The sequence below is a fragment of the Taurulus bubalis genome (genome assembly GCF_910589615.1).
Source record: "Taurulus bubalis genome assembly, chromosome: 7".
Taxonomy (NCBI): Eukaryota; Metazoa; Chordata; class Actinopteri; order Perciformes; family Cottidae; genus Taurulus; species Taurulus bubalis.
This window is the reverse complement of record NC_136595.1, coordinates 22,018,810-22,043,247: the sequence shown is the minus strand read 5'-3', so window position 1 is coordinate 22,043,247 and position 24,438 is coordinate 22,018,810. Positions and strand designations below refer to the sequence as shown.

Genomic DNA, 24,438 nt, shown 5'->3' with positions numbered 1-24,438 from the left:
GTGTGAAAATGACTATTAAAATATTGTGGACACTTTTAAGTTTAACTCAGACTGTGCATTATATTTAAATAATACATTATGCAATAATAATATACTATTGCTTTAATAGTGGTGCTCATTTCAGATGCATTTATTGTGTCGACTCCATTATCTTCCATCCAATTGTAACATTAGCATATGAAATATAAAAAAAAACCCTGATGGAAACCCCTTTAACTTGATGTGGTAAACGATTGCTTAAAAACGAGCAATGTCTTAAAAGCACAGAATGGGGCATATCTTTTTTCCTATCAAGCAGAAGTTTTCTCTGGATTCTTGACTGCACAGTAAGTTTCTTGCACGGCTGCAAGTGGGCGTCATGGCCAGCGTTCAATATCCAGATAAGATCCACAACTGTGCTGCAAATATGATGAATTATTTATTAGCATATATTTTATTCTTGCATTCAGGCACATGTCAAGAATCCCCTCCATCCTCACCGCTATCCTCATTCAGAGGAAGCTTTCCTCTCGTACCGCTCCATGAATAGCAGCGGCAGTGTGATGTCAAGAGAACCCATCCGAACTAGAAGTGATGAAGGAGCATTGTGGAGTTCCTCATCCAGTTCTGTGAGTTTATCACCTGTCTTACCTTTCTGATCAATCTTACCTCAGTGGGTGAGGAATTTATTTTCACATCTTTTTTAAATTTATTCATTTGTATTTGTGTGTTAGTAGAATTATTCACGTCTGTTTGTAGAATTATTTGTTTGTTACTGATTCCCATGTCCATCTGGATCAAGAGATTATTCATTAAACTTGGCTTTTGATAGACAGAGCAAAATCCAGGCCAAGACAGTTCAGGCTTGTTAGAATTATATTATGACAACTGCACTCTAATTTCATGTTTTCATAACCTGTTTAGCTGAGGAAACAAACTCTGCAGACAAAACCTGTTCGTTAACAAATGTACATTTTTAGACTTTAGCTCGACATCAACAACAGCGGCTACATCCTGATCACTGAAACTGGGGCGCTGTGTGACAGCAGAAGAAGGCAGATGGTTAAGACTGAAGGGTAAGTTTATTACACCAGGGTATGGAAGTTGCATACTTTAATTAAATATTGAGTACTACATGAGGTGACAGCATTAATGTTAGAGCAAGGAAAGTGATCTTGCGCGTCCAATCTGCTCAGACAGACACAAGCTGCTCCTCCATTTTCTACACTGACGTCACCAATGCTTTTCTGAAAAGTTCAGAGATTTTCAACGAGTAGCTCTCAAAGCGGCCGCACAAAAAAGACAGAGAGCAGAAATTTACTCGACACCTTGAGGTAAAATCATAGATCAGGACATGTATTCTTCGAAGAAGGAACAGAGTCAGAATGACAACATGATATGTCAATTGCGTATCCTGGACTGCTCAATGAATGAGCATTAAATACATTAATGACACAATCACAGAAGCTCTCATGACGTCTTCAGATTCGCTTGCATCGACATGGTCATATGATAACAAGGAACACCACGTTATTCACACAGAGACATGTAGGCATCCACAGTCTCAAGACTCCATCAGAAGGTCACTGTTAAAGCATATGTATGTTTTAACAGGAGAGGAGGTCAAATGAGAAGCCACAAGCCTTTAAACCGTATATGATTAATAATATAACTGTGAAACAGTAGTTGATTAAGAGTAAATAAGTTTTTCTTCTAACAGTGAACAATTGAAAAATGACGCTATATAGTGTCTGGAAAAATTACTATATGGACACAGGCACTTATGGACACACTAATGTTTATGAGTTGGGCCGGACGGGTGTTTTGGGGAAAGCAACAGTTAATAGCAACCTCATGTTTTAAGCAGTATCATATAGAACAATGTATTTGTTCAGGGTTATTTAGGTGCCCTGTTTTGTCAAATGTAATGTGAAGGCCTTGTTAAAAGTAAACTTTTCTTTTTTCATTGCAGTATTTCTTGGTGTGTTTATTGCACACACTAACATATTGCACATTTGTATTCTAATAGTAATTACAGTTACTCCTGGTAACTGTAATTACTGTATAGTAACTGTAGTTCACTCAACAGTCATGTAGTGGACATTTTAAATGACATTAACACCTGTTAACACAAAGTGTTTCCTGATCACTAGTGAAGTGTTGACCAGTTATTCACGAACACAATCAACATTGCGTTTTGGTATCTGTTACGGCATGCCTGGTGTGCCTAGGGATACACAGGCCTAACACACATACAAAGGGAAAATAGCCTTGACAAAGGTGGAACAAGGAAGGGAAACGACAAGGCAGGTGAGATGTTCATGCGGCAATAAATATAATTTATTGACAGCTTATCAGTAAACAAAAAGGTAAATTAACTAAAATGGAAGCAATAGGCCTCAGGGTCTCAAAGGCCAACACAACAAACAAAACCCCCCACACTAGCTAGAACAGAAAGTATTTCTTGCCTATCGTAGAACAAAGTAAACAACAGTACTGACCTCCCTGTCTAGCAACAAAACAGGATAAAACAGAAGTGACAACAAAAATGGCAGAGAACCACTACACAGCTTCCCCCAAAATGTCACCAATGGTGGCCTGTACTCAGGCACCATACAATCTCAAGTCCAACCGCTCGAAGCTCAGAGAGGAAGAGAGAGAGCACTGGATCTGGGTGTCTATATCTCCATCCCACTGATTGCCTGATGTCTCTCAGGTGGCGCTGCTCCAGGTGTGCCAGATCTGCAACAATTAGACAGCAAGTTAAAATCAGGGGGCGTAACACCCCCTTCCATAAAAACATGCATAACCTTTCCTAAGTTATGTCACACCTAACATACCACCAATCTTTAGAAAGTTACACTCTGGACAACGTATCAGCCACAATATTATCAACACCCTTCTTGTGAACGACCTCGAGATTATATTCTTGGACCAGTAATGCCCAGCGCATCAGCCTCTGGTTCTGGTTGTACATCCGGTTGAGGAATACCAAAGGGTTGTGGTCGGTGTATACCACATCAGCAGCTGGAGCCGCAGCTGGAGCCGCAGCTGGAGCCGCAGCTGGAGCCGCAGCTGGAGCCCACATACCCTTCGAAATGTTGCAAGGCAAAGAGCATAGCTCGGGTTTCCTTCTCGATGGTGGAGTAATTCAGCTGCGGACGTTTGAACTTGAGTTGACTACTCAATTAGTAAGAGACCGGATGGCTGATGTTATCTGCTCCATCTTGAAGCAGCACTGCTCCAGCTCCAGTAGGACTTGTGTCCACCTCAATCTTGAAGGGTTTGGTAAAGTCAGGGGCAGCCAATACAGGAGCACAACAGAGGAGAGATTTGGCATTTGTTAGAGTAGCTATGTGATCAGACCAGCAGGAGGAGTACACTACTACATCACCTAAGTACCCATTACAGTTGGGAAGGTCGCCCAGTACCAGATTCATGAGCCTTTGAAAAGTGGCTGGGGCATTGCGCATCCCAAAAGGCATCACAGTGTACTGAAGGAAATCATCGGGTGTGACAAAAGCGGAGATGTCAGAAGCTCTGAAGGTAAGAGGAACCTGCCAGTATCCTTTCAACAAGTCTAGTTTGGTGATGTAAGTAGCTGCACCTATACTGTCTACACAGTCCTCCATGCGAGGCAAAGGTAACGAGTCTGCTACAGTGACTGCATTCACCTTACAAAAATCTATGCAGAAACGAGGGGAACCATCCGACTTAGGAGTCAATAGGCAGGGAGAACTCCACGAGCTCCGACTGGGCTTAGCCAAACCATTTTCAAGTACGTACTTCACCTCTTGCTTCATAAGCTCTCTTTTTGGCATTGGACAATGATAAGCATGTTGTTTAATTGTTGTTAAGTGTTACCAACATCAACATTGTGCTTCACCATCGTGGTACGCAAGGGCACATCTCCAAAAAGAGTAGGGTAAGACTGAATTAGCTCCCATACTTCCTGCTTTTGAGAATGTGTCGCCGGCAATGGTGCCACAATCACTGTGAGAGAGGTTAGGTCTTATTCAGGAGGTGCAGAGTAAAGAAGATTGAGGGGCAATGTGTCTTCGGCCAAGACAAATGCGAGAGTCAGCCAGGTTATCGTCCTCTTTCTGTTTCCGCGTCTGGGACCTGGTGAGCACACTGGCGCAAAACACATCGGGATGACTTTTCAACACTTCATCCTTATCTGGATTGGTAACAGGGATGTTCACCACTTCAGCACTAGGCTGTACCTTTTCCCATGCGACATCATTTCCCATAATGAACTCAACCCCTGGTATAGGGAATGAGTAGCGCACAGCAACATCAAATAACCCAGAGATTAAGGTGCGGGTACGTAACCCATCTCAACACCCCGTACTAGTGCGCTAGCTTTACAGGAGGTCTGTGAGGACTGTGAACCACCAGTGTCTCTCAGTATCCTCACCGGCCGCTGGTCTTCAACAATTCCTGTCAATGACACAAATCCAGGAAAGATAAAAGGCTTAAAACATGCATCCGGTTCTTCAGGCATACCAGGGGTTTCCGGGTGGTCAGAACGAGTAACCATTTTGACTAACGCAATACCCTTGGCTTGCATCACTGGTCCAGGCTGCCGCTTGCGCTTGAGAGTCAGACACTCACTGATGACATGACCAGCTCTGTGGCAATAGAAACACTGCTTTTCTGACTTTGGGCTTGCAGGGGCCCTTTTTGAACGCTGGGGAGTGAGTCATCACTTCTTAGGATACTGTCATGAGTAACCATTTCCTGTTTCCCCACAAAGGTGCTCTTGTGGGTCAAGGCAAACTCTTCTGCCAGGACGGCAGCTTCCTGCAAGGTTGTGGCTTTCTGTTCATTCAGATACACCATGGTCCTCTCTGGAACACAGTTCCTAAATTCTTCCAGCAACATCAGTTCCCGGAGTGAGCTAAAGTCAGTAGCTTTGCTGGCTAGGCACCATCTATCAAAAAGTATCCCTTTTTCTCTAGCAAACTCAACAAATGTTTGAGGGGGAGATTTCCTCAGGCTACGAAATTTGTCTGTACGCTTCAGGTACTAGCTCATAAGTCCTAAGTATTGCAGTTTTTATTTTATCGTACCTAAGACTGTTCTCAATGGAAAGTGCTGCACATGCCTCTGTGCCTGACCAACCAACTTATGCATTGAAGTAATAGAGGCCAGACCTCCTTTGGCCAATGAAAGGCAGCGGCAATTAATTCTAATGCACTGAAATAAGCTTCTATTTCGATAGAAATAGTATCCAATCGTTAGAAATTGGCTGCCTCTTGTTGTATATATGATTAGTGTAGCGGCAATCTTGTCTCCGTCCGGTAATCCCTATTACCACTACTGTTACAGTCTGTGTATGGGCAATAAGCTTGACATGTAATGAGTCTTCAGAGGCAGTAACTCCATTTTAAAAGTTTACTCAACAAAAATAAAGATACAAGAATCATTCAGTGCTCAACTTGGTACAATGGTCAAAAAACTGTCTTGCTCCGCAGACTGATTAACCTCAACTGAGGGATATAGGCTATGACATAGTCAGTAACATAAAGGAGCATTTCAACACACTTTCATAAATCACTGAATACATCTCATTAAAGTCTATTATGGCTTTTACATTGAGATTACACTTTACCTGACAACAAATGATATTCCCTATGCTGCAAATTTAGCATAAGGAAAGTAGCACCGTAGTAGCATTTTAGTAGCACTTAAATGGCACTTATGGTAAGTCGCTTTGGATAAAGCGTCAGCTAAATGTAATGGGTCACTGATTTAGCAGTGTTTGAATGCTTTTTTATAGCATTTAGAGGGCAGAGTCTAGTACAACCAGTAGGCCTTTGCTGTTGCTAAGAGCCAATAGTGAGCCTCTCCCTCTGGAGAGAGATAGGTGAGATTACTGCCTCATGGAAACACACACCAGCCTTTTATGTGACAAGAGAAGGACAGGCTTTGTTTAGACAGGCTGGAGTCCTCGATTACAGAATGGCTTCAATCTTCTCCGTACTTGGATCCTATGATATTTGGGATGTCAAAAGTCTGCTGCTCTTCACTGCAGTTTTCATCCTCACTGCAGATTATATTAAGAACCGTCGGCTGGGAAGCTTCCCTCCGGGGCCCCGGGCATTTCCTATCGTGGGCAACATCTTCACCGTGGATTACAACAGGACCCACGAGAGTCTGACACAGGTAACAGATATCATTGAAAATCTAGTAGATCGAATGAGGACTGTTTGTGTTGTCTGTCATGTTAAGCATTATGCTCTCTCTCCTCCTACAATTCCACTCACAGTTAGCAGGCAGATACGGAGATGTGTACAGCCTTCAAATGGGCCAAAGGTGGATGGTGGTGTTAAACGGGTTTGAGGTTCTGAAAGAAGCTCTAGTGCATCAGGGAGACAGCCTGACATACCGACCAGACCTCCCTCTGGTGCAGGACATATCCCAGGGCCTGGGTGAGAGGACCTAAGATACACACACACACACACACACACACACACACACACACACACACACACACACACACACACACACACACGTCTGTATTTAACTCACTGCATTTGTGACTTCTGTTAATCCACTATCAGGTGTAATTTTCAGTAATGGGAAGTTATGGAAGCAGCAGAGGCGTTTTGCACTTTCAACCCTCAAACATTTTGGATTTGGAAAGAAGTCACTTGAACCCGTCATCTTGGAAGAATTGACATATTGTGCCAAAGAATTCCAGAGCCATAAAGGTATATAGTAAATGCACAACTACACATAGGAGTGATACACAAGAAACAAATACACACATTAAATCTAATTTTCTGTTTAATTGTGGAGGTAAGGCCTTCGATCCACACCTCATCCTCAACAACGCGGTCTCCAACATCATCTGCTCCCTGGTTTTCGGGCATCGCTTTGAATATGGTGATGAGAAATTCATGGAACTGATATCATGGTTCAGCAAAGGTCTCGAACTCGAAAGCACCATTTGGGCGCAGGTACAGCATTTTAAAGCTGTTGATGTTAGTGATGTTCTGAAATGCATTTCTCATTATATATTTGAAAGTCTATCATTCATGCTTGTGGTTCTATTAATGCACAAGTATGCAATATGTTGTACACACAGCCCAAGGTGAAATACATGGATTTTAACATATGGTATTGATTGTAATAGTGAATCCTTCTCTTAAATGCTGTTACGATAGTTATTTGTAAATTATATTTCAATATATGGTTTTGATTATTATAGAAAAATATTATACGTTATCAGTATGCTGTTTGTTGCAATCTTCTCTACTCTGCAGCTTTACAACTCCTTCCCTCTCCTGATGAGACGCGTGCCAGGGCCTCATCAGACAATCCATAAAATCTGGAACAGTGTAAAGGACTTCATAAGAGTAGAAATTAAGGAGCACAAAAAGAACTGGGATCCCTCCGACAATAGAGACTATATCGACTGCTACCTCAATGAGATTCAGCAGGTGATTGGCACTAGATATTGCTTTGTTTTTCTTATGCTGCAGTTTTTCAGGCTGTTCCTCTGAACATCATATCTGCTTGTTTTGTATCTACACCGGAAAGGGCTGCCCACTGCTCCCTAACCAGGGATGGGTCAAATGCAGAGAAGAATTTCCCCAAGGGGACTAATGAAGTGCATGTTTCTTTTTCCTTTTTAACCATCATCATGATTATACTCCCGACTGTGATAGCTGTGACTTGCAGTTGAAATATTATTTTTTTGTAGCACATTTTAATACATGTATTTATACATATTCTCAGAGTAAGAGGCAGACTGACAATACCTTTGATGAGGAAAACCTGGTTGTGTGTGTCTGGGATCTGTTCTTGGCTGGAACTGAGACCACATCCACCACCCTGCGCTGGGCTTTCCTCTACATGGTGAAGTACCCCGAGATCCAGGGTAAGAGCACCGACCAAATCCGTGAAGCTCTTTACTTGACCCATTTTGTATCAGTGAAAATTAGGCGCATAATGTGACTGCTTTGACTCCCAAGGTTACAAATATTGGTAGCACACTATTGAGCATGAGTAAAGCATGAGTAAACACTTAATTAATCAGTTATAAAGCATTGTTCTAGCAAACTATGAAACAGTTGTGCCAAATATATGGTTTGGTCCATGAGAAAATTCAAATGGCACAGATGGCACAGAATTTAGAGACCTCGCCTGAATTCTCTCTGTAGTAAACCCTCTCTAACGTTCTGCTTCACTTTTTCAAAGTCAAACTTTGCAGAGAGACTGTTCACATATTGCGCTATGATTTGGGAGAGCTTTAGACCTTACTGCTGCATAATTTCAAAGAGATAATCATCCCGGAAATGCTTTTTTTTATAGGCGGACCTGAAACTTCTAATTTTGCTGTCTTTCAATCTTTATTTACTCTTAACTAGTAACATATATATACTAATATTTACACATCTGAACAAAAGCTCACATGGGTTGCCTTTATTAGGACACCAAAATTATTCAAATAGCCCTTGTGGTTGCAGAGATACAAGCTTTTTAGTTTGGGTATGTTATTTCGAGCAGAATCCTAAAAAAGACCTTGGTTTTTAACATTTATAACTGTGTTTATGAATTGCATACTAATGAGTTACTAATGAGTGTTCATGTTGGAACAATGCTTTATAAATGATGAATTAGGTGTTTACTCATGTTTTAATTATGCTAAATGTAGTTATTATAAAGTGCAACCCAGTTATTGTGCAGTAATTTGAGACCTTCACATTTATGACTAATTCTGTGCAACGGACCTCTTCCTGTAAAACATATGGCCTCTATTGACTGGTGCAAGGAACCCACACCACTATTGTCACTAATGTGGCAGTACTGCATTGTGCTTTCACTCTCCATGAGCATTTTGCCACCTGTTGATGAAATACTGTTTTAACTTCTGTCTGTTACCCTTCTACATCAACTTCTGTGTGGAGAACACTGTACCCACCAGGACTGTGCGGTGCTTCTCAAACGGCAAACCCTGGATTTCCCCAGAGATAAAGGTCCTCCTCAAGGAGAAAAAGATGGCTTTTAGATCTGGCAACAAAGAGGAGCTGAGGACTGTGCAGAGGGAGCTGAGGATGAAGATCAGGGAGGGGAAAGAGATCTACAGGACGAAGATGGAGGACAAGCTGCAGCAGAAGTCTGGGGTCTGGAAGAGCCTCAAGGCCATTTCTGGGTTCAAGGGGCCCAACCAACAGCCTGAGGGGGACCAAAAGTGGGTGAATGACTTGAATTTATTTTTTTAATAGATTTGCCCAGCCATCCACCCCTCCCCCCACCCTGTCCTCCCTGCTGCTGCAACCCTCATCATCTGCAATCCCTGTGGACTACTGCCCCCCCTCTCCCTCCACCTCCCCCTCTTCCGCGGCACTCAACACTCTACAATCAGCAACCCACTCCAACACCTCACAGCACCCCACCCCCCAGCATGTCCCTTAACCTGGTGAGGAAGGAATTGAGGAGGATCAAGGTGAGGAAGGCCACGGGTCCAGACAGCATCAGCTCAAGGCTCCTCAAATCCTGCGCAGACCAGCTGTGCGGGATAGCGGAGCACATCTTCAACTTGAGCTTGAGGCTGGGGAAAGTACCACAACTATGGAAGACGTCCTGCGTGGTACCGGTACCAAAGACCCCGCGGCCCAAGGACCTCAACAGCTACCGGCCGGTGGCGTTGGCAGCCCACCTGATGAAGACCCTGGAGAGGCTAGTCCTTGCCCATCTCCGCCCTCTGGTGAGTTCATCCCTGGACCCACTTCAGTTCACCTACCAGTCTGGCATCGGGGTGGATGACGCCGTCATCTTCCTGCTGCAGAGATGCCTCTCTCACCTGGAAAAGGCTGGAAGCACTGCGAGAGTCATGTTCTACGACTTCTCCAGCGCCTTCAATACCATCCAGCCTTTACTTCTGAGGGACAAGCTGGAGCAGACCGGGGTGGTCTCGTCCATGATAAGCCACGCCTCCCACCCCATGCAGGACACTCTGGCAGCGCTGCACAGCTCCTTCAGTCACCGGATGATCCATCCCCGGTGTCTGAGGGAGAGGTACCGCAAGTCTTTTCTCCCTGCTGCGGTCAGGCTGCACAACCAGCTGAGCTCCCAGTAGACCACTTGACAATCGAACACTTGATCTGAACTTGGTCACTTTAGCATTCACCTGGTGCAATATTATATTACGTGCAATACGTTTACATTTAAGTACTTTTTATATATATACTTTTCTATTCGGTCTGTATGTTAATATTCTACTGTTTTACTGCTTATTTTTATTTATTTATATTACTTGATTTTATTTTATTATTCTTATTCACTTGTGAGCAGTGCTGCTGTAATCCTGTAATTTCCCCACTGAGGGACTAATAAAGGATTATTTTATTTTATGTTTCTCAGCAAAGGTCCAGGCGGAAATAGACGAAGTGATTGGACAGTCCAGACAGCCGTCCATGGAAGATTGTACCAACCTGCCCTACACGGACGCTGTCTTACACGAGATCCAGAGGATGGGCAACATCGTTCCTCTCAGCCTGCCTCATGCAACCAACCGGGACATCCAGCTGGGAGGCTACACAATCCCTAAGGTCAGTTCTCATACACAGTTGTTATGTCTCATACACAACCATGTTGCATCTTTCTGAGTTGCCTTTACAATTCCCATCGCTAGGGAGTGACAATAATCCCTAATCTGACCTCGGTGCTGTTTGACAAGAATGAGTGGGAGACGCCCGACACCTTCAACCCCGGACACTTTCTGAACGAGGAGGGCAAGTTTGTGAAGCGAGCTGCTTTCATCCCTTTCTCTGCTGGTGAGGAGCAACACGATCACTTGTGTTCTTGGTGTCTTCACTTGTTTATACTGGAGCTGGTAGCCTTTCCCAACACACTCTGTGACCCTACTGGGACCCTCACATCATGACTTCTGATCCGCCCATGATAAACTAGAGGCCAGGGATCATACCCACTTCCTTCTTGTGATAAATGTCAGTCACTAATCATTTCATTTATTATGCAAGGCACCAGACATGCTGAAGCCAGGCTGGCAAATGTTTTTGGGGGGGTTTGCAGAGATGGTAATCTTTGTTCCGCGTTAAGTAATTTTTATGTATAGGAAATTAGGAATTTAAAAGATTAAGAGTGGGAAGTGATTATTACTTTTGCGATATAGTTGACACTTTCTTATGGTTACCAGGACAGCTAATATAAAAGCCATATGACAATGACTGCTACTGTTGTCTGATATTAGTTTCAAAGAAATGTCCAGTTTGTTTCAGTTTGTTTTCCTGTCTCAGGTAAGCGGGTGTGTCTCGGGGAGAACCTGGCCAGGATGGAGCTTTTCCTCATCTTTACCTACTTAATGCAGCACTTTACCATCTCCATGCCTGCTGGAGTGAAGCCTGTGATGGACTTTCGCTTTGGCGTCACTCTGTCACCACTTCCATATGAAGTCTGCCTGACCTCCCGCTAAGAGAAGCTCTAAAATAAAGAAAAACAATGAAAAGAGCAGCAGAGGTTGTCTGTGTTCTGCACATGATTATGTCACTGTGACAAGTTTAATGAATATATCAAACTGATATGTGGCTTTAAAATAGATCTGTGGTTTTTAGGCTAGTTTAGGATAGCCTGCCTCAATTGTTTAATATTTTTGTAAATCACTGTTAGTTTACAAATATGAAATAAATCAGGTGTTCTGTTTTTCATTAAAGAAAAACAAGACAAAAAAACGTGGGTTACATTTTGGATTTCTAATGTGACCAAGAGGATAGAGGAAAAGATAGGTGTTTCTGCTCCTGTGAATCTCCATTTTGGTGACTGTTACGCCCCGTGGTGGCTCGGAGTGGGACGCAACATAAAAACAGATTTGAACAAGAGCGGGTACGGTCACACATTTATTCACAAAAACGCAACACAGGGAACAAAGACTGTCAGTGGCACCAATGAAAAGAACTTAACAAAAACCCATCCCCCCCATTTACAGGTGCTTTGCACCCAAAAAGGACAGGGGGTGGTGCTCACTCTAACCTAGGGTATTAACAACAAGTAAACCTACGTGTATGCAATATGTAAACCCCAGGGTATCTTACCTGTCCTCACTGACCCTGTGCGCACAAGAAAAAGTAACAAAGACAAAAACAAAGCAGGCTGCTAACAAGAAATAGTTTACACAAAGGTGGGGTAACTAAAGACAAAACATGAACAAGGAAACAAGCAAGCAAGCACTAACAACCAGTCAGTGCTCAAACCGAGCTCTGCCACAGCTCAACCACAGAGACCCGCGTGCAGGGGGCAGAGCGAGACTTCTTCTTCTTCTATAAATTTGACTGGCGGATCGCCACCTACTGTCCACAGCTAGACTTGACAAACAGAGGACTATTAAAAGGGGGACTGGTTGATTGGAGATCTGGAACAGGTGGGGTGATTGGATGGCTGGAACCAGGTGTGTACATCTGAGAAATGTGAGAAAGAAAACAGGAGGGGGAGACAAAGAAACAACAAAGCAACACAAAACAAACGCAATACATGTATGCATGCTAGACATAGGACCCCGTCCGTAACAGTGACCTTGAGTTAGGCACCTCACTATAGATGCTCGGGGGGTTGTGCTGCCGCCCCAACAAAAATACATTTACCAAAGGGGACAAATAATTAACTTATTATTATTAATATTATTTAATATGTGTGGAGTCTTTCTAAGTTGCCTTTACAATTCCCATCGCCATGAGTGGGAGACGCCCGACACCTTCAACCCCGGACACTTTCTGAACAAGGAGGGCAAGTTTGTGAAGCGAGCTGCTTTCATCCCTTTCTCTGCTGGTGAGGAGCAACACGATCACTTGTGTTCTTGGTGTCTTCACTTGTTTATACTGGAGCTGGTAGCCTTTCCCAACATACTCTGTGACCCTATGGGAATCCTCACATCATGACTGCAGATTGATGAATGCCAGTCGTGGAATGCAACTATGTACATTTACAAGTACTGCACTTAAGTACAACTTATTGGTACTTGTACTTTACGTGACAATTATCTTTTTATACCACTTTATACTTTATAATGAAGCGATTAGTTGATCAAGCAACAAAACAATCACTGAAGGTGTCTTGGTGGCCATTTTTCAGCATACATTATTTTACTTAAAGCTAGGGTAGTTATTGTTTTAAGAAACATCACCGGCATCTAGTCCAGTGGTTCTCAAACTTTTTTTGTCACTCCCCACTTTGGAGGAAGAAAAATGTTCATGTCCCACTGCCCCAAGAAAAAGCCGATCTCCGTGAGATAGACTTTTCTGCAGTTTTTGTCTTTGCAAAATTGCAAGAATCTTGGCCGTCGCGCAAGCGTAACCTGTTAACGACGTAACGTAAACATTTCCATGAAAATACAGGCATTTTGCCATGTATTTATTAATGACGTTTTATGTCCGTGTACTTTGTACTTTTGTACTATGTGAAGTTCTCATGTAGCTCATGAGTGGTCATCCTGAAACCACAAGGTAACCGGTTCGATCCCTGGTCTCCCCATAGTTTGTATGTTGAAGTGTCCTTTAGCAAGACACTGAACCCCCAGAGAATAATTTGATGAGATTACACTTTACCTGACAACAAATTATATTCCCTATGCTGCAAATTTATCATAAGGAAAGTTGCACTTTAGTAGCACTTAAATGGCACTTACTTATAGCACTTTGTAGTTTAACTTTCTTGAAGAAATTGTACTTTCTTGATTCTTGTTGTTCTGAGTTTGTATTCATGTTTAAATGCACTTATTGTAAGTCACTTTGGACAAAAGCGTCACCTAAATGAAATGTATTGTAATGGGTCACTGATTAACAGTGTTTGATCCCTTTACATCGTATATAGAGGGCAGAGTCCAGTGCAACCAGTAGAGCCAATAGTGAGACTCTCACTAAAATAGGTGAGATTACTGGCTCATGGCAACACACCAGCCTTTTATGTGAAAGGAGAAGCAATTACAGGCTTTGTTTAGACCGACTGGAGTCCTCGATTGCAGAATGGATTCAATCTTTTCTATATTTGGATCCTATGACATTTGGGATGTCAAAAGTCTGCTGCTCTTCACTGCAGTTTTCATCCTCACTGCTGATTACATTAAAAACCGTCGGCTGGGAAGCTTCCCTCCGGGGCCCCGGGCATTTCCTATTGTGGGCAACATCTTCACCGTGGATTACAACAGGACCCATGAGAGTCTGACACAGGTAACAGATGTCATTGAAAATCTAAAAGACCGAATGAGGACTGTTTGTGTTGTCTGTCATGTTAAGCATCATGCTCTCCCTCCTCCTACAATTCCACTCACAGTTAGCAGAGAGATACGGAGATGTGTACAGCCTTCGAATGGGCCAGAGGTGGATGGTGGTGTTAAACGGGTTTGAGGTTCTGAAAGAAGCTCTAGTGCATCAGGGAGACAGCCTGGCAGACCGACCAGACCTCCCTCTGCTGCAGGACATATCCCAGGGCCTGGGTGAGAGGACCTAAGATACACACACACACACACACACACACACACACACACACACACACACACACACGCAAAGTCTGTATTCAACTCACTGCTATTGTGACTTCTGTGATATAGGAAAGTGATGTTAAGTGACACACTGTGCAATGAATTGCCCCCACAACCCAAACTGCGTTTTTTTTTTTACCTTTTAGAACATTTTACACATAAAAGTTCACACTTTTTTTAACAGTCACAAATATAAAAAACAACTCCCAAATAGTTTAACCATTTCTAATAAAATAACAGTGCTTTAAAAAGAAATCATTCAAAGTGCACCAGAAGATAAATTTGAACCATACAAGTTTGGTATTACATGCATTGTTAATATAAAATATTGTATATGTAAAATAATATTCATTAATTTTCCTGTTTTCTATCTACTTAATTTGAATTACCTTTTTTCCACTATCAGGTGTAATTTTCAGTAATGGGAAGTTATGGAAGCAGCAGAGGCGTTTTGCACTTTCAACCCTCAAACATTTTGGATTTGGAAAGAAGTCACTTGAACCCGTCATCTTGGAGGAATTGACATATTGTGCCAAAGAATTCCAGAGCCACAAAGGTAAATAGTAAATGCACAACTACACATAGGAGTGATACACAAGAAACAAATACACACATTACATCTCATTTTCTGTTTAATTGTGGAGGTAAGGCCTTCGATCCACACCTCATCCTCAACAACGCGGTCTCCAACATCATCTGCTCCCTGGTTTTCGGGCATCGCTTTGAATATGGTGATGAGAAGTTCATGGAACTGATATCGTGGTTCAGCAAAGGTCTTGAGCTCGAAGGCTCCATTTGGGCTCAGGTACAGCATTTTAAAGCTGTTGATGTTAATCCTAATGCTGTTTGCCTTTGTTCTGAAATACATTTCTCATTATACATTTGAAAGTCTATCATTCATGCTTGTGGTTCTATTAATGCACAGGTATGCAATATGTTGTACACACAGCCCAAGGTGAAATACATGGATTTTAATATGTGGTATTGATTGTGATAGTGAATCTTTCTCTGAAATGCTGTTTCAATCTCTGTTGTTGCAATCTTCTCTACTCTGCAGCTTTACAACTCCTTCCCTCTCCTGATGAGACGCGTGCCAGGGCCTCATCAGACAATCCATAAAATCTGGAACAGTGTAAAGGACTTCATAAGAGTAGAGCTCAAGGAGCACAAAAAGAACTGGGATCCCTCCGACAATAGAGACTATATCGACTGCTACCTCAATGAGATTCAGCAGGTGATTGGCACTAGATGTTGTTTTGTTTTTCTTATGCTGCAGTTTTTCAGGACGTTCCTCTGAACATCGTATCTGCTTGTTTTGTATCTACATCACAGCTATCAGCTGTTCATGTGATGCAATGACACAACGATTCATCGCCACTCCTAGCTGCTATGTGTTGAAATGTGCAAAGACCTGAGAACACTTTTGTCATGGCCTCGGCCTGTCTTTAATATCTTTAAGGGCTTTAATCTCCAACTGCATCCACTCCTTTGAATCTAACAAAGACAATATTTTACAATATTTTCAAGTTCAAGGTACAAGGTCTAGCATAGATTAAAGTTAGTTTTCTTTACTTAAAGGTATACTATGCATTTCTTACGTTTCACGTTGGTTTCGTTCAAGCACAAATAAACAGAACAACCCTGCAGGAAGGTGCTAAATTGACGATTTTTTTTTTTTGGATGCAGTCTACGCTTCTTCCTGCCCGCTCTGTTCTGTGTGTGTGTGTGTGTGTGTGTGTGTGTGTGTGTGTTTTGTGTGTGTGTGTGTGTGTGTGTGTGTGTGTGTGTGTGTGTGTGTTTGTGTGTGTTTGTGTGTGTTCGTGTGTGTGTGTGTGTGTGTGTGTGTGTGTGTGTGTGTGTGTGTGTGTGTGTGTGTGTGTGGCCCACACAGGTCGAGCAGAAGAGAGAGACGAAGATAGAGATGTTACCTGGTCACTCCCTTTTTTTGTAAATTCCAACTGGTGTTTATGGGGTATACACGCACACACACTGCCCAAAGGCTGAAAATAGCAAAGTTGTGACATGCAGTTGAAATATGTTATTTTTGTAGCACATTTTAATACATGTATTTGTCCATATTCTCAGAGTAAGGGACAGGCTGACAATACCTTTGATGAGGAAAACCTGGTTGTGTGTGTCTGGGATCTGTTCTTGGCTGGAACTGAGACCACATCCACCACCCTGCGCTGGGCTTTCCTCTACATGGTGAAGTACCCCGAGATCCAGGGTAAGAGCACCGACCAAATCTGTGAAGCTCTTTACTTAACCCATTTTTTATCAGTGAAAATTAGGCGCATAATGTGACTGCTTTGACTCCCAAGGTTACAAATATTGGTAGCACGTTATAATAACTACACAGTATTTAGCGTTAGTAAAGCATGAGTAAACACTTAATTCATCATTTATGAAGCCACTGACGGGCATCGCCCCCATCACCATCATGTTAATTTTCTTTTTCCTTATCTCTTTGTGTTGTGTCTATTTTCCTTTTCTGACTTTTGTTAGCTTTGAGGCACTGTTGACCTTTCAATGTCATTTATGAATGTTTTGTAAAGAATAGAGCGTCCTCACTTTAGATGGTGTAAAATACTTAACTTGTACTTAACTAACGACTAGTAACTACCTGAATCAATCATGAATTGTAGTATTAAAACACGTTCATCAAGCACATGTTAACGATTAGTGCATCATCTATAAGTCCTTAATAATTGGTTTACATTAAATATTACTTAATCGGTTTGCAATATATATTACTTAATTTGTAAATGGTGAAGCCATCATTTATAAAGTATGAAAACCCATTCATGAAACTCATAATAGTAAAGCTTATTTATCAAGAATAAAACATTTAGAATTGTGTTTATTAATTGCATACTAATGAGTTACTAATGAGTGTTCATGTTGGAACAATGCTTTATAAATGATGAATAAAGTGTTTACTCATGCTTTACTAATGCTAAATAGTGTGTAGTTATTATAAAGTTAAATTAAATTATTGTGCAATAATTTGAGACCTTCACATTTATGACTAATTCTGTGCAACAGACCTCTTCCTGTAAAACATACAGCATGGCCTCTATTGACTGGTGCAAGAAACCCACACCACTATTGTCACTAATGTGGCAGTACTTCATTGTGCCTTTTGAGCATTTTGCCACCTGTTGATGAAATACTGTTTTAACTTCTGTCTGTTACCCTTCTGTCTCACAGCAAAGATCCAGGCGGAAATAGACAAAGTGATTGGACAGTCCATACAGCCGTCCATGGAAGATCGTGCCAACCTGCCCTACACGGACGCTGTCTTACACGAGATCCAGAGGATGAGCAACATCGTTCCTCTCAGCCTGCCTCATGCAACCAACCGGGACATCCAGCTGGGAGGCTACACAGTCCCTAAGGTCAGTTCTCATGCACAGTTGTTATGTCTCGTACACAACCATGTTGCATCTTTCTGAGTTGCCTTTACAATTCCCATCACCAGGGAGTGACTATAATCCCCAATCTGACCTCGGTGCTGTTTGACAAGAATGAGTGGGAGACGCCCGACACCTTCAACCCCGGACACTTTCTGAACGAGGAGGGCAAGTTTGTGAAGCGAGCTGCTTTCATCCCTTTCTCTGCTGGTGAGGAGCAACACGATCACTTGTGTTCTTGGTGTCTTCACTTGTTTATACTGGAGCTGGTAGCCTTTCCCAACACACTCTGTGACCCTACGGGGACCCCCACATCATGACTGCTGATCCGCCCATGATAAACTAGAGGCCAGGGATCATACCCACTTCCTTCTTGTGATAAATGTCAGTCACTAATCATTTCATTTATTATGCAAAGCACCAGACATGCTGAAGCCAGGCTGGCAAATGTTTTTGGGGGGGTTTGCAGAGATGGTAATCTTTGTTCCGCGTAAAGTAATTTTTATGTATAGGAAATTAGGAATTTAAAAGATTAAGAGTGGGAAGTGATTATTACTTTTGCGATATAGTTGACACTTTCTTATGGTTACCAGGACAGCTAATATAAAAGCCATATGACAATGACTGCTACTGTTGTCTGATATTAGTCTCAAAGAAATGTCCAGTTTGTTTCAGTTTGTTTTCCTGTCTCAGGTAAGCGGGTGTGTCTCGGGGAGAACCTGGCCAGGATGGAGCTTTTCCTCATCTTTACCTACTTAATGCAGCACTTTACCATCTCCATGCCTGCTGGAGTGAAGCCTGTGATGGACTTTCGCTTTGGCGTCACTCTGTCACCACTTTCATATGAAGTCCGCCTGACCTCCCGCTAAGAGAAGCTCTAAAATAAGGAAAAACAATGAAAAGAGCAGCAGAGATTGACTGTGTTCTGCACATATGATTATGTCACTGTGACAAGTTTAATGAATATATCAAACTGATATATGGCTTTAAAATAGATCTGTGGTTTTTTTAGCCTAGTTTAGTATAGCCTGCCTCAATTGTTTAATATTTTTGTAAATCACTTTTTGTTTACAAATATGAAATATATCAGGTGTTCTTTCTGTTGTTCACTAAAGTAAAAAAAAAAAAAAAAGTGTGTTACATTTTGGATTTCTAATGTGACCAAGAGGATATGAATTATGAATTATGAATTATACAGTCTCTGGAAACCCAGATCTGGCTCCACAGTCAGTGCTGTCTCAATCAGTCAACCGCAGTACATTTAAGGCAACTGCAGTTTAAAGTAAACCAAAGGTATACATCACAGACAACAACATTACAGACAACACACACACACACACACACACACACACACACACACACACACACACACACACAGATGCAAAGCCTTGGTGAGTAAATACACTCTGATACATTGATTTTCAGTGTGACAGTTGTGTTTGTCAGGTTCAAAGTTTGTTGTACCCTTTTCATCGAGTCAGGCTTTTAAAGTGCACTATTGTCATGTTGTTTTGTGCCATAGTGGACAAAAGTTATTGTGAATACAAGTTATTGATGAATGCATTTTTAAATATATATTGAATAAACAAAAGATAGAGGTGTTTTTGCTCCTGTGAATCTTCATTTTGGTGACCTTGAGTTAGGCACCTCACTATAGACGCTTGGGGCGTTGTGCTGCCGCCCCAGCAAAAATACATTTACCAAAGGGGACAAATAATTAACTTATTATTATTAATCTGATTTAATATGTGTGGAGTCTTTCTGAGTTGCCTTTACAATTCCCATCGCCATGAGTGGGAGATGCCGACACCCTTATTTAGATTTTTACTTAGATTTTTACTTAGATTTCACCTGGATTATGAGGGTCGGCAGAAGATATACCAAAACTCAGTCTCTTGTAGCGCCTCAACCCGGGGTGTGTGGTGAAGTGGATGTAGCTCTAGCTGGTGTTATCCAGCTCTCAAATCCAGTTTGGAAAACATAGTTGCTCCATTTAGCTCATGTATCACATCTTCCATGGTAGGACTGATGTGCCGTTCCCTCTCTATAGCTGTGTTAGCTTGGCGCATGTCAACACAAAGTCTGACTTTGTCAGGGTCTTTAGGCTTGGGAGGTGCGACAATAGGTGAGACCCATGGTGTAGGGCCAGTGACCTCCTCGATGATGTCATCTGCCTCCAGTTTCTGAAGCTCATCCTCGACCTTCTGACGAATATCGTTGGAGCAGTTCTCTGGAGCACATCCGAGGCTTAAGTGCGAAAATACCCACCATAAGTAACACCTGAAGTCTAGGGGGGAGTTTAGCTAGTCTGTAATTAGGCAGTTAGAGGGACGGGATTTCAGTGTTGTTTGGCTGTGTATGGGACGTTTGATCTGGGGTTGTCATGGCTAGTGTTGAGGACTTCTTGATAGCTCCGTCGGAGGAGTTCTTGGACCGTTGTTCACGAGAGCAGTTGGTGAAAATTGCTGAGCATTTCCGACTGGATGTGAGGGATAAGCGTTTGAAGGAGAATATGAAAGTCATCTTAATAGAAAATCTGTTTGGATCTAAACTGGATCCTGGTGGTGCTGTTGATAGTTCTGGAGCAGTTTAAGGATACTGTTCCTCGTCGCTACATATCTAAGTGAGCGTAAAGTCAAGACAGCGGCAGAGGCTGCCATTTTGGCAGATGAGTATGTGCTGACGCACAGTGCGGACCGCGAGGGCAGGCCTCGGGACGATGCTCTGTACAGTGGGAACAGCGGTAATTTTCGACCCGTAGAGAAGTGGTGGGAGAAAGGAGGTGGTCCTCGGCAGGGTAGACTTGAAAGGGCCGCACGTGGTCAGTTGCCGGTTGAGGCTGGTAACCAGTGTCATTACTGTAAGGGCAGGGGACATTGGAACGCTGAATGCCCTGTTAGGACAAGTTACAAAAGTGGGTTCGGTGGTGGAAATGTTAAACCTTCCGCACTGGCTGTGCCGGTCTGAGCGGTCAGTCATGTGGTTCATCCGTGTGTGTTTCCTTCCGGTGAGCAGGTAGAACCTGGAGAGGATTGCAGCTTGGAAGAGTCTGGTTTCTCAGGTTTTGTGTCTGCTGGCCATGTGTCACTGCCTGGGAGTGATATCAGGGTACCGGTAAAGATACTGAGAGATACAGGGGCTTTTAATTCATTCATTGTGAGTTCTGTGCTGACATTTTCTCAAGAAACTGACACCGGGGAGTACATTCTAATGCGGGGAATGGGTTTAAATATACTGCCTGTCCCATTGTATAAGCTGGGGCTTGACTGTGGTTTGGTTCAGGGCGAGGTGGCCATGGGGGTACGTCCTGCATTGCCAATTAGAGGGGTAGATATCATTCTGGGAAATGATCTGGCTGGTACCCGGGTATGGGCTGACGATTCGCCACCTCCTATAGTAACCTCTTTTCCCTCGGTTCCAAAGATACCTGATGAGAATGCGCAGTCGTTCCCTGGTGTCTTTACAGCTTGCGCGGTTACCCGGGCTATGTGCCGTGGAGAGGCAGAAGCTGAGGTTGAGTAGACTATCACAGATGAGAGTTTGGCTTTCTCTGGGTATACACCCAACTCTCTTTTGTCTGTTTCCCGCAGCGACTTGGCGGCTGAGCAGCAGGCTGATCCTGCGCTTAGGGAGCTGTTCGACCAAGTGCTCTCGGGGGTCGATGGGAAGAGTGCTGCAAAGGGTTATCTGCTGCAAGATGGTTTGTTGGTGAGAAAATGGATGCCGCACAGGGAGAACTTCGTGGGTAACCCGTTTTTTCAGGTTGTGGTTCCATCCAAATTCCGGTAAGAGGTGCTGAGGACGTCGCACGATCAATCTGGGCATTTGGGGGTTCGAAAGACGTACTATTATGTTCTCAGGTATTTTTTTTGGCCTCGAATGAAGAGGGATGTGTCTTGTTATATTAAAACATGTCATACATGTCAGATGACAGGGAAGCTTAACCAGACCAGGCTGGCTCCAATTCCCGTAGTTGCCCAGCCATTTGAGCACCTAATCATTAGGGGTGGGGGAAAAAATCGATTCAGCATAGTATCGCGATAGTTTTCATGGCGATATTGTATCGATACACGGAAGCCAAGTATCGATCTTTTTTTCATGTAATCAATTATGGGAGGCATTGGAGAAAGAAATGAGAAATACGCCGTCCACGTGTAAATCAAACGTAGTTTAGACCCCGAAATATTGAAAAACTATAGACCAATATCAAACCTCCCATTCTTAAGGAAAATAATGGAAAAAGCGTTTTTTCAACAGCTGAACAACTTCTTGGCCGAAAATAACTGTTTCGATGTATTCCAGTCCGGCTTTCGTCAGCACCACAGTACTGAAACTGCTCTTGTTAAGGTTTTCAACGACATCCACTTAAACACAGACAATGGCAGAACCTCAGTCTTAGTATTACTGGATCTCAGTGCTGCATTCGACACGGTTGATTATGACATACTACTAGACAGACTGAAAGTCTGGGTAGGACTCTCTGGCGCAGCACTTAACTGGTTTGAATCCTACTTGAAGGACCGACAATACTTTGTGTCGGTAGCTAATTACACATCAGAGCTGACTAGGATGACATGTGGTGTTCCCCAAGGTTCAATACTGGGGCCTCTTCTGTTCAACATCTACATGCTTCCACTGGCTCAGATTATAAAAAAACAACAAAGTGTGTCATAATTATGCAGATGACACACAACTCTACATAACTATATCACCAGGGGACTATAGTCCCATACAAGGGCTGGCTAAATGCATTGAAGAAATCAATAACTGGATGTGCCAGAATTTTCTTCAATTAAATCAAGATAAAACAGAAGTAATTGTTTTTGGTCCCAAGGACGAACGATTGAAAGTCAGCGCTCAGCTTCAATCACGAATGTTAAAAACCTCAAACCAAGCTAGAAATCTAGGTGTTGTTATGGATTCAGACCTCAACCTGAACAGCCATATCAAGACAATTACAAAATCAGCCTACTATCACCTGAAGAATATATCAAGGGTTAGAGGACTTATGTCTCAACAGGATTTGGAGAAACTTGTCCATGCATTTATCTTCAGTCGACTTGACTACTGTAACGGTGTGTTCACAGGCCTCTGTAAAACGTCAATCAGAAAGCTGCAGCTGATTCAGAACGCTGCAGCTCGAGTCCTCACTAAGACCAGGAAAGTGGATCACATCACTCCAGTTCTGAGGTCTTTGCACTGGCTCCCTGTCAAACAAAGAATTGACTTTAAAATCCTGCTGCTGGTTTATAAAGCACTGAATGGTTTAGGGCCTAAGTACGTTTGTGATCTGCTGCTACCTTATGAACCATCCCGGCCACTCTACTTTCTGTTCCAAGAGTCAGAACTAAACATGGAGAAGCAGCGTTCAGCTTTTCTGCTCCACATATCTGGAACAAGGTCCCTGAAAGCTGCAGGTCTGCTGAGACCCTCAGCTCCTTTAAGTCCACATTGAAGACTTTTCTGTTTGCTGCTGCCTTTAATTGAACCAGATTCAATTACTGCATCTCACTACTGCATTTTATTTCTTAAACTGCACTGCAACTTTTATTCAACTTTTATTTTTTATGTTGCTTTTTCTACTTTTATTTTGCTTTTTGACTGTTTTTAATGTTTTTAAATCTGCATTATGTTTTGATGCTTTTAATGGTTTTATGTGAAGCACTTTGAATCGCCTCGTTGTTGAAATGTGCTATACAAATAAACTTGCCTTGCCTTGCCTTGCCTAATCATTGATTGTGTTGGTCCCTTGCCACATTCAAAGTCTGGAAGTAACTATTTGCTTACTGTGATGTGTCAAAGTACAAGGTATCCGGCTGCCTATCCGTTGCGCACCATTACTGCTAGGTCTGTGGTTAAAGCACTGACGCAGTTCATTTCCATTTTTTTTTAATTCCAAAGGTCGTACAAAGTGATCAGGGTTAAAAAATTTCCTCCATGTGTTTGCTCAAGTCTTGAAGCAGCTCCGTGTGAAACATAATCAAGCTTCTGCATACCATCCTCAGAGCCAGGGGGCATTGGAAAGATTTCACCAAACTCTTAAGTCCCTGTTGCGGGGTTATTGCGTTGAGTTAAAGCAAGACTGGGAGGGGGGCTTCCCTGGTTGCTGTTAGCTGCCAGAGAGGTTGTGCAGGAGAGCACTGGGTTTAGCCCGAACAAGCTTGTGTTTGGGCATACGGCGCGCGGGCCACTTACTTTGCTGCATGATCCGGTTGCCCAACCGGAAGCCCCTCGAAATTTGATCGACTATATTAACGGTTTCCATCATCGGTTGTACTTGGCTGGAGAGAAGGCTAAAGAGAGTTTAGCCTCTGCCCAGGAAAAAATTAAGCGTCTATATGACCGAAGAGCTGAGATCCACCAGTTTAGTCCTGGCGATCAGGTTCTTGCTTTGTTGCCGTTTGTGGGTTCACCATTTCAGGCAAAGTTTCATGGTCCGTTCACAGTTTTGCATCAGGTTTCTGAGCAGAACTATTTGTTGTCGACACCAGACAACTCAAATGTGCCATGTAAACCTCTTGAAATCCTATTACACTCGTGGGT

At 42.8% G+C, this 24,438-nt stretch overlaps 2 protein-coding genes across 2 annotated transcripts in view; both read left to right on the top strand.

Annotated features, from left to right (window-relative positions):
• Positions 1 to 5,946: 5,946 nt before the first annotated feature.
• On the top strand, positions 5,947 to 11,428 carry LOC306738545 (cytochrome P450 2J4-like; the record flags this gene model as incomplete). Its single annotated transcript, XM_079220413.1, has 9 exons — positions 5,947 to 6,150; positions 6,254 to 6,416; positions 6,549 to 6,698; positions 6,787 to 6,947; positions 7,254 to 7,430; positions 7,729 to 7,870; positions 10,357 to 10,544; positions 10,628 to 10,769; positions 11,253 to 11,428. 9 exons carry the CDS (start codon positions 5,947 to 5,949, stop codon positions 11,426 to 11,428), a joined length of 1,503 nt encoding a protein of 500 aa, XP_079076539.1.
• A 2,539-nt stretch (positions 11,429 to 13,967) lies between these two features.
• The window catches only part of LOC306738876 (uncharacterized protein), a gene marked incomplete at both ends in the record, with an annotated part of 31,375 nt that continues 20,904 nt past the window's right edge, over positions 13,968 to 24,438 (top strand). The window contains 11 exons of the mRNA XM_079220805.1: positions 13,968 to 14,171; positions 14,275 to 14,437; positions 14,889 to 15,038; positions 15,127 to 15,287; positions 15,540 to 15,716; positions 16,568 to 16,709; positions 17,693 to 17,880; positions 17,964 to 18,105; positions 18,589 to 18,743; positions 20,473 to 20,663; positions 21,486 to 21,680. Coding sequence (XP_079076931.1) covers positions 13,968 to 14,171; positions 14,275 to 14,437; positions 14,889 to 15,038; positions 15,127 to 15,287; positions 15,540 to 15,716; positions 16,568 to 16,709; positions 17,693 to 17,880; positions 17,964 to 18,105; positions 18,589 to 18,743; positions 20,473 to 20,663; positions 21,486 to 21,680 — 1,868 coding nt within the window. The remainder of the gene's footprint in view (positions 14,172 to 14,274; positions 14,438 to 14,888; positions 15,039 to 15,126; positions 15,288 to 15,539; positions 15,717 to 16,567; positions 16,710 to 17,692; positions 17,881 to 17,963; positions 18,106 to 18,588; positions 18,744 to 20,472; positions 20,664 to 21,485; positions 21,681 to 24,438) is intronic.